We start from the raw sequence: 14,620 nt of genomic DNA on the forward strand, positions 1-14,620 counted from the left end.
ACTCTGGGCCAAGAACACCACGAGAGTTGGCAACCAGCAAAGGAACAACTTCACTTGGGGGACCTGCAAAACTAGCAGATCTCCATTCCCATTGACAGCTATATTGGCAAGTCTATCAGCAACTGAATTGGCCTCCCGAAAGCAGTGAGGGAGCTTGATCTCCCATGAGCGCAGCAAAAACTGACGATATTGATTAACTAACGACATTCGAAAGAACCTTTACCCAGAATCATAGATATCGCAAGCATCGAATCCAGCTGCACCTCAACTCGATGATAGTCCAACTGCCAGGACAAGCTTCAACCATGATAAAGTGCATGTAATTCAGCCTAAATCGCAGAACAAATCCCTAAGCGAATCACAAACCCAGATAGCCACAAGCCCAAATGATCCCCAAACACTCCACCTCCCCCTGCTTTACCAGGATTTCCTCCACTAGCCCCATCTGTATGCAACCGAATCCAACCCTTCCCAGGTGGATACCAGTGAACTAGTGAAACAGAATGAGAAGAAGCATTCTGCAGAGAAGTAACATTGTTCGCACTCCAAGTGTCAGAATTAGATCTCAACTGGCTCATAATACAAGCAAGTTTAGATTCAATAGAAAGAACTTCCCCTCTAAACCGCTGAACCCATAATTGTTTCTCCAACACCAAATCCATAATTGCTCATAACACAAGCAAGTTTAGATTCAATAGAAAGAACTTCCCCTCTAAACCTCTAAACCCATAATTGTTTCTCCAACACCAAATCCACCTAATAACCACACAAAGAATCTGCATTGAGGTAGCATCAACCAGCAAAACACTATGAAAAACATCCCAATGCAAAACCAATTAACAACGTCCATTTTGCAAAACAGATGCAAAGAACGAACATTCCACACTCGTTTCCAAACCATCTCAGCAATAGGAAAATCCCTCAAAACATGGATAATCGATTCAGTCATAGCTCCACAAAATTGACAACTCTGATCAGTTGTAAACCCACGCCGAGCCCTTTGCATATTAGTCATTAATTTGCCATGAAACACTAACCAAATGAACATTCTAATCCGCTGAGATATATTTTATTACTTGGATGCAAATAATAATTAGCAGCCAGAGAATAAGAAGATTTGACTGAAAAATTGCCAGAGGAGGTCCCCTGCCACATGAACTGATCCTCTATAAATATATCATTACTAAGCAAAACAGCTTCAATATGCAACACATAATCATTACACAAATATGGAGTGACGAGAGGCCAGATCAAATGTTATCCATCCCACATATTTGCGATAGTGCAAGTCCTTAAATGATCCGGGATATCTTGGGTAGATAAGACACTCAATGGCTTATCTCCAAGCCACACATCATCCCAAAATCGAATAAAATGGCCATTACCAACTGACATACCAATACCTTGCCGTAAAACAGGAACACTACTAAGAATGCCACGCCAAACCATAGAAGCATTCTGCTCATGGGCAAAAGCACTGAAGATGGAGACGCAAGGGGTAGGGTACTTGCGAAAATCACACTATCCGAACCTAATTATTATTATCCAGAAAAAATTTGAATCCGTTTAATTTTATATATTTTAATTAATATTTTATATAAAAAAATATTTTAATTAATAATTTATATTTTAAAAAATTTAATAATTTCATAAAATATTTAAATTCTATTTATATAAAATAAAAAATATAAAAATTTATAAATATTATTATAAAAATATATATTTTATATTTAATTAAGTATTTATGTAAACGGATTCGGTAACGGATACTGAATATATAAAATCCGAACCCGATTCAAACCCACAGCAGGTATTATTTTTCAAATCCAAACCCGTTTTGAACTTAATTATATGATATCAAACTCGTCCAATTAGGATTTGATCGGATCGAGTACCTGACTCGTTGCCATTCCTAAAAAGTACTCAGTCCCGAAGAGCTACTAAATTCTTTAGCTCTCAAAACTCTTGCCCGAAGCCCATTCTCATCATGAAGGATACGCCAACCTAGTTTAGCGAGGAAGGCTATGTTCATCTTCCTACTCCTTCGAATCCCAAGACTCCCTTAACCATCGAAAGTGTTACTTGATCCCAGTTGACCAAATGAACTCTCTTATTGCCCCTTTGGTCACCCCAAACAAAACCTCTAATTTTCTGGTCAATCTTATCACATAATAACTTTGGTAAAAAAGAAGACTGCATAATGTGTTTAGGCATGGTAGAAAGAATAGACTTCATAAGTGTCACTCTACCAGTTAAAGACAAACACCGACTCTTCCATCCAGCAAGAGCATTATCAAGCTTATTAAAAACAAATTCAAGATTTTGTAACCCTCCGATGGATCATAGGAACCCCTAGGTACTTCCCCAAATCGTTAGTTTCCTCCACGGCAGTAACCTCCACAATTTTCCTTCGTATCTCAGTAGAGACGTTAGAGGAGAAAAAGACTTTGGATTTGGCAAAACTAACATTTTGACCAGAGGCCAACCCAAATATATCCAAACAATTTTTAATCATCTGAACTTGATCCTCCGAAGCTTCAGCAAACAATAAGATATCATCAGCAAAAAAGAGGTGCAACAAGAGTAAGCGATATGGGCTTCCTATTCTTACTCTGAACCAGTAACTGAATTTGATGAGCTAATCTCTCCATACAAATAATAAACAAGTACGGAGAGATAGGATCGCCTTGACGAACACCCCTAGGCAGAACAAGGGATTAGAAGCGACCCATTCCAAAGCACACGCAGGGGGGAATGGATACATGTCAGAATCAAGCGAATCCAATGCTCAGAAAACCCAGCAAGCTTCAATAAATCCTCAATAAAATCCAGTCTCACTCCATTATATGCTTTTTCTAAATCAATTTTCAATACCATCCAACCAACCCGAGACACCCTTTTAGGCATCATATGGATAATCTCCTGGAGAATAATGACATTATCATGTAATTGGCGTCCTGGAATAAAACTACTCTGCGCGGGAGCAACTAGAGTAGGCAAAACCAACCTCTTTCTATTAGCTAGGACTTTAGTTAGCAGCTTGTAAGAGACATTACACAAACTGATGGGACGAAATTGGTTAATTTGCTCAGGAGCATCGACCTTGGGAATCAAAGTAACAAGGATGTCACAAACATTAGCTGGTAAAATACCTTCTCTAAGAAAATTTAATGCCAAACTCACATCTTAACCCACAATCACCCAACTTTTTTGAAAGAAACAAGTTTGAAAACCATCCAGTCCTGGAGCCTTATATGGATCCATAGCAAATAGCGCATCCTTCACTTCAGCTACTGAAACAGGCTTATTCAACTCATAACAATGCTCAGCCGTCAACGAGGAAAGGGGAACGTTGGATAGAGCAGAAAAAGTCCCTATTACCTTCTTCAGGATACAGATCCTTGAAAAATGATAAAGCCATATCTACCAATTCCGATTGATCCCACGCCCAATTGCCTAAATTATCCTTGAGACCCATAACCCTTTTCTGTAGCTTTCATAACAGCCATATCATGAAAGTAGGAAGTATTCCTCACACCATCTGTAATGCATCTTTATCTGGCTTTTGAAACCACATCAACTCTTCTTGATAGAGAACCAAATTTAATTCCTCATGAACTTTCTATTCCAAAGTAATTAGACCATTATGAGCACAAACCTGCAACTGTTTTTGGATCCCCTTTAAACGGTGCTCCCGTTGATAGAGATTTCCGAAAATCTGATGGCTCCAATCTGGCAATTTCAAACATATTGGAAGGTAAAGAATGAACCGAAGGCCAACAAGATTGAAGCAATTGGAAAAAATTAGGATGTGTCAACCAAGACGCTTGAAACTTAAAAGAATTAGAAACCTGTCTAGAATTAGATAAAAGTTGAATTAATAACGGTGAATGATCTGAATTTTACCTCTCCAAATGACAAACTGTAGCATGTGGAAAACAATTGCGCCAATCTGAAGTACATAAAGCCCTGTCAAGTCTGGCAACTCTGCAACTATCTTGAGACCGACCACGCCACCAAGTAAACAGAGGTCTAGAAAAGCCCAAATCCAACAGCTGTAATTGATTAATCCAGTTACGAAAACGCTGACAACGATGAGCCACATAAGAACCACAGCTAGTAGTTTCCTCTAGAGTCGCAAATGTACATAAGTCCTCCACTAACACCCAAGGCAAATTCGTAACTTTATGTATATGGGCAAGAGAGGCAAACAAATTAGTCCTAAGATTTTCCTTTGGACTGCCATAGACAGCTGCAAATTGCCATCTCCGTCGAAAAGAATCTTCAATCAAGCAATGAACAAACCGTGAGTGCGTATGAAGGATTGATAACTGCAGACTCTCAGATTTCCATAACAACCAAATGCCACCACTAAAACCAACAGCCTCCACACGAATCCAATTCTAAAACCCAAATTCTAAACAATCAAATCAGCTTGAACACCAACTACCTTAGTTTCTACCAAAACCACCAAGTCAGGTCGATACTGACGACATCTATCCTTTAGAGTTCGCTGAGTCCGCTCACTCGTGATACCTTCGCAATTCCAGACCATCATAATCATCTAAAAACCAAAGACAAGCAAGATAAGGCCCAAACGACAAAATAAGAAAAAACAAGCAAACAGCAACAAAAAAACGGAAAAAAGAGAAACATTCTCTTATTCCATAACCACCATCTGGTAGGTTGGACAGAATTTGGTTTAAATTAAAAATATTAATTAAATCAATTTAATTTGAAAATGTGGTTTGATTTTAGATTTTAAAGAAACTCGATTTATTCAGCTTAATTCAATTTCGATTGAATTAAATTAAATCGAATAGTTTAATTTTTTTTAATTATATTATATTAGATCTCAAATTAAAATAAAAATTATAAAATATAATTAAAATTAAGTTTAAAATGAATCTAAAATAAATTTAAGATAAAATTTAAATTAATAAATCGAATTAAATTAATTTAATATAATTTAATTTTTTTTCCTAATTTTTTTTAATGCGATTTAATTTGCTAAAAATTTTTATTTGCCCAATTTAATAATATTTAACTTTCCCTAATTTGATTTATTTATTTTTATCTATTAAAAATTTTAATTTATTTATTTTCTTTTATTTTTTATGCCGAATCAACCATACTTAACCTAATAAAGTATTGGATTGACAATCAAAGGCTAAATTCATCATCCATGCCTTGCATTGCATGTCAAACACATTAAATAATTGCATTTTTAATGTTTTCAGTTTTTCACAATTAGGCTTGCTTCTTGTCACCTTTGAGGTCAAAATACACTCGATAACTTGTGCTTTACTTTATATAATTATAATGATTAAAAAAAAAAGAATTTGAGAAGATGATTTTATCCTTAAATAGTAAATATTATTTATTTAATAGAATCAAATTTAAATACCCATTCTATTTTATCCTTAATTATAATTTCTTCCTTGGTTTTATTTTATTAAAAATTTCACTTTTTTATAAGCTCAAGTTTTTCCTTTTTCTTTTTAGTTTTGCATGTAAACACACATTTATTTCTTTTTTTACTTTTTATGGTTACTGAAAAGGAGAAGTATGGGTGATTAGAAAAACTAAAAATCTCCTCTTCAAAAGTTTTCTCAGTCGATTTTCATCTTCTTCTTCAGAGAAGTCCTCTCTTGTATTCGGACAAGCCTCCCTACCCTTCCTGGGCAACGAAGTTCTCCTGCCTTTCTTGGATAAATGGGTTGCTCTCCCATTTAGCTAGGTTTCGGTTGCAGATACGGTTTTTCTTTCTCTTTTAACAGATTTGTGCTTATGGGTAGGGCTTTTTGGAGATCTCTTTGGGTGTTGTTTCTTGCAAGTTGAGATGCTTGTGAGCTTTGGCTTGACAAGTGTTGGCTTAATGGGAGAAAGAGTTTTGCTGAAGAGTTCGCGTGCTAGGGAGCTTTAAGGTCGACCTAAGGCTATGACAGACTAAAAATACCTTAGACCTTGGTGAGTCACGCTTTTCTTTCCCTGCTTATGGATGCCATTGCTAGAGAGCTTGCTGTATGTGTGGTCTGGCGAACGAATGAGGTATTTACTCCAGCTATCGTTTGGAAGCTGGTAGTCGGTGCTTTTTCTCCTGTTGCTTCTGTTATCTTCTTTCTGGGTCTCTGCGCCAACTATGACTTTGGGTGTCGAACGAAGCTGCTGTGGTGTCTTGGATGATCGAGTTGCCTATGTGTTTCAAGGCCACCCTGTGGTGGCTAAGGTGGTTTAGGCTTCCTGTGTGCTTAAGGGTCCTTGGTGGTTTTGCTTTGTAAATGGGCCAGGTTTTGGTTGGGGCTGGGTGTTTTTGTTGGGATGGTTCTGGACCTTATTGCCTGTATCTATAAAATTGTAATCCTGCCCATTGGGCCTTGTTAATGCAATGTCAGACACAAAATTGTCTTATGGTGAAAAATAACATCTAATTATTAGGATAAGAATGTGATATCACTACAAAAATAAGACATGAACCATGGAAGTAAGTGAATAGAAGGAGGGAATTCCGTGGTATTAGAGAATGAACAAAAGAACAAACAAGAAAATTTCTGACACTAGAGAATAAGAAAAGAAGAGAGTATTTTTCTCATAAAATGAATTGCTGTTGTACAATGTACATATATATAGTGCAAAAGAAATATCTAAAATGTTACAACTCGCCGATACAGCTCATCTATACAATTCTCTTCAAAGGTTACATGCATGATAGCCTCCCATAACTATAGCTAAAAATTTTGATTCCCTTGGGTTCCACCACTGCTGTGCACTTTCTATTAAAAATTCTGTTTAGAACTTTTTTACTGTTACTTTATCATCCCTTCCCCCCCCCCCCCCTCCCCCCCCAAACTGGAGATTGGAGAGTTGTTGAAGTCGATCAATCCCAGCTTAGACACAAGTGTTTGGAAGGACGAGGAGCTTAGGCACTTTGTGAAAATGTCCGCCAACTAATAATGCGCAGGGATGTGCTGGGGCTTAATGAAGCCTTTCGTCATTTGATCTCGGACAATATGACAATTGATGTCAAGAAGCTTGGTACCCTCGTGGAATACTGGGTTGGAGGCAATGTGAATAGCATCCTTGTTATCGCAATAAAGGGAAACAGGGAGAGTGTTAGCCGAAAAGCTTTAAGCAGATATGACAACCATTGCAATTCACAAACAGTAGAGGTCATACTCCTGTATTCAGCTTCGGCAAAAGACCTGCTCACTGTCGGTTGCTTCTTGGTTAAGGATTTGCCAAGAAAAATGCAAAAACCAGTGACAGACTTTCTTGTTTCAGCACATGATGCCCAATTTATGTCACAATACGTGGTCAACGTAGGAGAATATTGGCAGGGAAGAAAAGTCCCTTACCTGGACATCCTTTGAAGAGCTGAAGCACATGAAGGGTAGCATCCCAGCATAGCTAAGCCTTAGATTCCCGTCCATAACCAATCTTTAGACCATAGCACAGAAAAAAATTTCCTGCCCCTTGTCAACCAAGTGATGCATATATTTTGCATAATCATTTAGGTTTAATTTCATAGCTATTTTATTTGATTATTAGTCACTTTTAACTAATTTCATTAGTTATTTAGTTAGTTTTCCATAATTGTCAATTTTGGATTAATTTGTAATTTTTACTTTGTTTTGTAGGGAAAATGGTGTTTTTGAAGGACTGAAGAGAATTTTGCCATTGAGGAGTGTCTTCTACAGCCAAAGATGTCAAAAATAAGTTTTCAAGTGAAATATGCATTGACCAAATTGTGCATAACTTGTCGCATAAGCTATGCAGATTCGCATAAGGAGAAAGATCATCGTTCCAGAATCCATTAAATGTGCATAAGGAGACAAAGATAACTTATGCACATTCTCGCCTCCTTATGCACCTTCACGGAATTGTGCATAACCTATGCACCAAGTCATGCGCCGCATAAGTGACTCGTAATCAGCTAAAATCGCATAAGGGATCGCATAACTTATGCAGTCCACTTATGCAGTCCCATAAAGAGTTCATTAATGAGCTGGCAGAAGATTCCCTCAATCAATTCCTCCTAGAACATACTATTTTAGGGCTCCATGTCAGAAAAATGATATAAATAGTCCCACTTTCCCATTTTAGGAGGGGAGACAAGGAGCAAAGAAGGAAGGGAGAAGAGAGGCAGAATTTGAGGAGTCACTTTCACCTTCCACACCATTTTCAACCAAGATTTGCAGATTTCTTTCTTCCCTTACATTTTTCTACATTTCTAGTGTTTAATTTCTTACTTCTTAGCTAGATTAAAGCTTTATTTCCATTTAAACTCATCATATATCTTGTAAGCATTATGGATAGTGAGTAGTTTTATTTTGATTCTGGAGTAAGGGTTGTAATATTTGAGATATTTTGTGGATTTTGATTGGGTAATCCATATTTTGTGGTCTTAATGAGTTTTATTCATTTCTTGTATGCTTAATGACATGCTTAGTGTAGGATCCCATTAAGTGATGTTCTTAATCCATGGTTGAAGCACCGAAAGGAGAAGACCTTGAGATAGATAATCAAGAAATTGGACTTAATTAACTTAGACCTAGAAATAGGCTAAGGATTAAGAGGAATCACATATTAATTAAAGAACTTAATGGGTCTTAATTAATTCTAACTCCACGAAAGTAGGATTAGTTTGATTAAGGCACTCTTTGTCTCACTCGAAAGGGAATTCAAAGGATTTAAGAATTAATCTCCTTAAAACCCATAAGTTTCATAAAATTGGATAACCGATTTAAATCCCAAAATAGCTCGAATATGAAATCCCGAACTCCGGAATCGCCTTTTTACCATTGTTAACTTTCAATTGAATTTAATTGATTGCCATTTTCAATATTGCCATATTTGAACTTGCCTATTTCAATTTGATGCAATTTTAGTTTAATGCAATACATTGTTGAATAGAATATTGATTTTGCACATATAGATTTTACGCTCCATTACTCATCAATTCACTTCTTTAATTTCATAGATACTTCGATTTAGTCAACTTTTATATCAAAAATTCAATCATTAACACGACTCCTCGTGGGATCGATATTTTTCTATACTACTTGTACGACTCGTGCACTTGCGGAAGGGACGCATCAAGTTTTTGGCGCCGTTGTCGGGGAGTTGTTTGTTTAATATTGAATTTTTGATTATTTTAGTTGTTTATAGTTTTATCTTTGTTATCTTTTCATTTTGTGTTTGTTTGTTCTTTTTCAGGTACTTTTAACCTTTTATGAGAAGAGCTAGAAGCACAAGTGACACATCCTTACTGCTTAACTCAAATTGAAAAGTTTTGTAAGGCCAACAAGAAAGAAACCAAAAAGGAAAGAAGCATTGAGAGAAACTGAATTAGAAGCGTATATGGCTGATGAGAGGATTAGAATTGGTGTTGGTAATGGAAATGATCAAACAACGAAAATGCAAATCCCAAGGTGAAGAAGTTGTTAATGCTAATCATTTAGGGAAGTATGATGGATCATGCTTTTCCACGCTTTGATGACTTGAGAGAGAGCATAGCAAGACCAAGGATTGATGCAAATAGCTACAAGATAGATTTTGGAGTTCTTCAAATGATTCAAAATTCTCAATTTGGAGGACATCCTTCTGAAAATCCACACACACATCTGAAGAAATTTGCTATGATCTGTGACATGCAAAAACAACTGGAGTGTCCGATGATGCAAAGAAGATTGAATCTATTCCCATTCTCTTTGAAAGATAGAGCATTGGATTGGCTTGATTCTTTACCTCACAACTCCATTACAAATTGGGAGCACTCATCGATGCATTTCTTGCACAATATTTTCCACTGAAAACTCAAGAGTTGACGAATCAAATGACAGCTTTCAGACCAAGAGAAGATGAAACTCTATATGAGTCATGGATGAGATGGAAGGAATTAGAGAGATTATGCCCACATCATGCCATTCCAAAATGGATGATAAATTAGAATTTCTACACAAATGTCACTCCTGCAATCAGAGGAATTATTGATGATCAAACAGGAGGAGAATTTATTATAAAGCATGAAGATGAAGCTTATGAGCTATTGGAGAAAATTGCAAAGAATACTCATCTTTGGAGTAGTCCAAGAGGACCACCCAACTCAAAAGAGGCAAGTCTGGAATGTATGATCTTGATCTATTCAACATGATTAATGCAAAGTTTGATGCACTTAAAATGTCCTTGCTAAGAAGATGGAAGATCCGAGTATGTTGGTTAGTTCAACATCATCACCGGAAGTTCACAACAAGTGGATTATGCAGAGGAAACTACCAGCTGTGGAGTAGAATATGTAGAACAAGCAGCATATGTTGGTAATTATGGAAACAAACAAATCGCGAATTCTTAGTCTCAAACTTACAATCCAAATTGGAGGAATCATCCCAACTTTTCATGGGGAAATCAGCAAAATCAAGTTCAAAATCGAATTTTCAACCACATCAAGAACAAGGAGTTCCATATCGCAAAATAGGCAACCACCGCCTAATTTTCACAGAAAATATGAACCCTCCACCAAAACAAAGAAGAACGAAATTCCACCATCAAGCTTTATTGCAAATGTATACTTGTTAACCAAAATAAGCATGATGAGGAGATGAGAGAGGTGAAAGCAAGGTCGAACAGATGCAAACACACAAATGTATCGTCGGAAAACCAGATTGCACAACAAGCATCCTCCTCAAGTGCTAAGTCTTTTGGAAAGCTTCCAAGTCAACCAGAAATCCAAGAGAGCAAAGGTCAAGCTATTACTTTAAGAAGTGGAAAAGTTATAAATGATGAGAAGAGTGAAACAAAGTGAGAAGAGAGAAAATGAGAAAATAATCGATAAGAGTGAAAAACAAGAGAGTGCAGAAAATTGTAAAGAGAAAATTGAAGAGAAGGAAGAGAAATATATACCTCCTGAGCCCTACAAGCCACAACTTCCCTTTCCACAAAGATTTCACAAAGCCAAGCTTGATAGGCAATTTGGGAAGTTCTTAGAGGTTTTGAAGAAACTTTACATAAATGTGCCTTTGTTGATGCTCTTTAACAAATGCCCACTTATGCAAAATTCATGAAAGAAATTCTATCATACAAGAGAAAACTTCAAGATGATGAAACTGTAGCTTTGACAGAAGAATGTAGTGCTATCCTCCAAAGGAAACTTCCTCCAAAGCTCAAGGATCCAGGGAGTTTTTCAATTCCATGCCACATTGAAGAGTCTTGTTCTACAAAAGCTTTATGTGATTTAGGGGCTAGTGTTAGCCTTATGCCCCTTTCCATCTATGAGAAGCTCAACATGGGAGATCTAAAGCCAACCCACATTTCTCTTCAGTTAGCTGACAGATCAATCAAGTATCCTGAAGGGATTTTGGAGAATGTGCCTCTGAAGGTTGGGAAGTTCTACATACCTGTTGACTTTGTCATCTTGGACATGGAGGAAGATTTTAATATTCCAATTATCTTGGGAAGACCCTTTCTAGCTACAGCAGGAGCATTGATTGATGTTAAGGGAGAGAAATTAACTCTTAGGGTTGGTGAAGAGCAATTGGTTTTCAATATTAATAACACTATGAAAAAGCATCATTCTGGTCGATACTTGCTTGAGAGTTGATATCATTGATGAGCTGGTTGAAGAACACTTCAGAAAGAAATATCCAGAAGATCCACTTGAAAATTGTTTGGTTCATGGAGGAGGCATAGACTATGACAACCCTCTTGTAGCTGCATATGCTCAACACTTAGAGGGAAGTCCACCATTCACTTCTGCTCCAGTTTTTCAACTCACACAAAAGGAAAAAGTCGAATTTAAGCAACCATCATTCAAGGAAGAAGATGCACCTAAGGTAGAACTTAAGCAACTTCCTTCTCAGCTCTGGTATGAACTTCTTGGCACTAATAACACTTATCCAGTAATTGTAAATGCAAATTTGAGTACATTAGAGGCTGATAAGTTGTTAAGAGTGTTGAGACAATTTAGGAAAGTCTTAGGATACACCATAGATGACATTAAGGGAATAAGCCCACACTTTTGCATGCATAGAATCATTTTGGAAGAAAATTGTAAGCCATCTATTAAACATCAGAGGAGGTTGAACCCAAATATGAAAGAAGTTGTCAAAAGGAAATTTTGAAGTTGCTTGATGCAGGATCATATATCCTATCTCGCATAAGACTTGGGTGAGCCCAGACATGTTGTTCCAAAAAGGGTGGAATGACATTGTCAAAAATGAAAATAATGAATTAATTCCCACTAGAACGGTGACTAGTTGGCGAATGTGTATAGATTACGTAAAATTAAATGTTGCCACTAGAAAAGATCATTTTCCACTTCCCTTCATTGATCGATGTTGGAAAGACTAGCTAGGCATTCTTACTTTTGCTATTTAGATGGATATTCGTGTTTTTTCAAATCCCTATCCATCCAAATGATCAAGAGAAAACCACTTTTACTTGTCCATATGGAACCTTTGCTTATAGAAGAATGCCATTTGGGTTATGTAATGCACCAGCCACTTTTCAAAGGTGCATGATGGCAATCTTCTCAGATTTCATTGAAGACATAATGGAGGTTTTTATGGACGATTTCTCTGTTTATGGATCTTCATTTGATATATGCTTGGCTAACCTTTCTAAAATTTTGCAATGATGTGCGATATCGACCTTGTGTTAAACTGGGAAAAGTGTCATTTCATGGTTCAGGAAGGGATAGTGCTTGGACATTTGGTGTCTAATAGAGGAATAGAGGTTGATAAAGCCAAAGTTGAAGTGATAGAGAAGATGGCTCCTCCTACCAATGTCAAAGGAATTCGAAGTTTCCTAGGACACGCCGGGTTCTACAGACGCTTTATCAAGGATTTTTCTAAAATAGCTAAACCTTTGTCTAATTTGTTAAGTAATGACACACCATTTGTATTTGACCAAGAGTGTTTGGATGCCTTTTGCAGGTTGAAGCAAGCTCTTATCACTGCACCAATCATGCAACCACCTGATTGGAACCTACCTTTTGAAATTATGTGTGATGCTAGCAACTATGCAATTGGGGCTGTTCTTGGTCAAAGAAAGGACAAAAAGGCTTATGCTATTTATTATGCTAGTAGAACCCTGGATGAGGCTCAAACAAATTATGCAACAACTGAAAAGGAATTTTTAGCAATTGTCTTTGCATTGAAAAAGTTCAGACCTTACATTATTGACTCAAAGGTGGTTATATTTTTAGATCATGCAGCCATCAGGTATTTGCTCCGTAAAAAGGAGGCCAAACCTAGGCTCATTAGGTGGATTCTGATGCTACAAGAGTTTGATTTGGAGATTAGAGATAAGAAGGAGCCAAAATGTAGTTCCGATAATCTTAGCAGGTTGAAATTGGATGGTGAAGAATTGGATGAAATCCCTATTGATGAGTTTTTCTTGGATGAACAACTTTTCTCTCTTGTTGCTAAACTACCTTGGTATGCAGACTTTGTGAATTATCTATCTTGTGGAGTTTTACCTCTAGGAATGACATGGCAACAAAAGAAAAAGTTTTTGCATGAGGTAAAGTTTTATAGATGGGATGATCCTTTACTCTTTAGGAGATATTGTGATGGTCTAGTTAGAAGATGTATTCCTGAAGAGGAGGTACCGAGTATTTTGCATCATTGCCGTGCTTCTGATTATGGAGGTCATTTTGGCATCTCTAAGACAATAGTAAAATTTTGCAAGCTGGTTTCTTTTGGCCAAATCTTTTAAGGATGTGAGGAAATTTGTGTTGGATTGTGATAAATGTCAAAGGAGTGGAAATTTGTCAAAAAGAGATCAAATGCCCCTAAATAATATTCTTGAAGTGGAATTATTTGATGTTTGGGGAATAGATTTTATGGGGCCATTCCCTCCTTCATATGGTAATAGATACATCTTAGTTGGGGTTGACTATGTGTCAAAGTGGGTGGAAGCTATTGCAACTCCAACTAATGATGCTAGAGTGGTAGTGAAATTTTTGAAGAAATTTGTGTTGAGCAGATTTGGAGCTCCTAGGGCTATAATTAGTGATGGGGGTTCCCATTTTTGTAATAAGCAATTTGAGAGCTTAATGAGGAAGTATGGTGTAGTGCACAAGATAGCTACCCCATACCATCCTCAAACTTCATGACAAGTTGAAATTTCTAACAGAGAGCTCAAGCATATTTTGGAGAAAACAGTGAACAATTCTCGGAAAGATTGGTCTATCAAACTAGATGATGCTTTATGGGCATATAGGACTGCCTACAAAACCCCTATAGGAACTACTCCCTTTAGGTTGGTGTATGGTAAGTCTTGTCATTTACCTGTGGAGCTAGAACATAGAGCATATTGGGCCATTCAGACCTTGAATTTTGATCTTAAGCAAGCTGGTGAAAAAAGGTTGTTACAACTTAATGAGCTTGAGGAATTGAGGATGGATGCTTATGAAAGTGCCCGTATTTACAAAGAAAGAACTAAAGTTTGGCATGATAAGCATCTGAGAAAAAAAGAATTCAAAGAAGGTGATTTAGTTTTATTGTTCAACTCAAGATTGAAATTGTTCCCTGAAAAACTCAAGTCAAGGTGGACTGGTCCATATAGAATTTCTAAGGTTTTCCCTTATGGAGCAATTGAAATTTAGAGTGAAAAATCTGGG

At 36.9% G+C, this 14,620-nt stretch overlaps 1 protein-coding gene across 1 annotated transcript; it reads right to left on the reverse strand.

Annotated features, from left to right (window-relative positions):
• Positions 1–63: 63 nt before the first annotated feature.
• On the reverse strand, positions 64–662 carry LOC131176672 (uncharacterized; the record flags this gene model as incomplete). Its single annotated transcript, XM_058141740.1, has 2 exons — positions 367–662; positions 64–217 (listed from the first exon to the last, which is right to left on the reverse strand). Coding segments are annotated over exons 1-2 (450 nt in total), but the record flags the coding sequence as incomplete, so codon positions are not given.
• Between the last annotated feature and the right edge of the window lie 13,958 nt (positions 663–14,620).

Source organism: Hevea brasiliensis, unplaced genomic scaffold (genome assembly GCF_030052815.1).
Source record: "Hevea brasiliensis isolate MT/VB/25A 57/8 unplaced genomic scaffold, ASM3005281v1 Scaf218, whole genome shotgun sequence".
Taxonomy (NCBI): domain Eukaryota; kingdom Viridiplantae; phylum Streptophyta; class Magnoliopsida; order Malpighiales; family Euphorbiaceae; genus Hevea; species Hevea brasiliensis.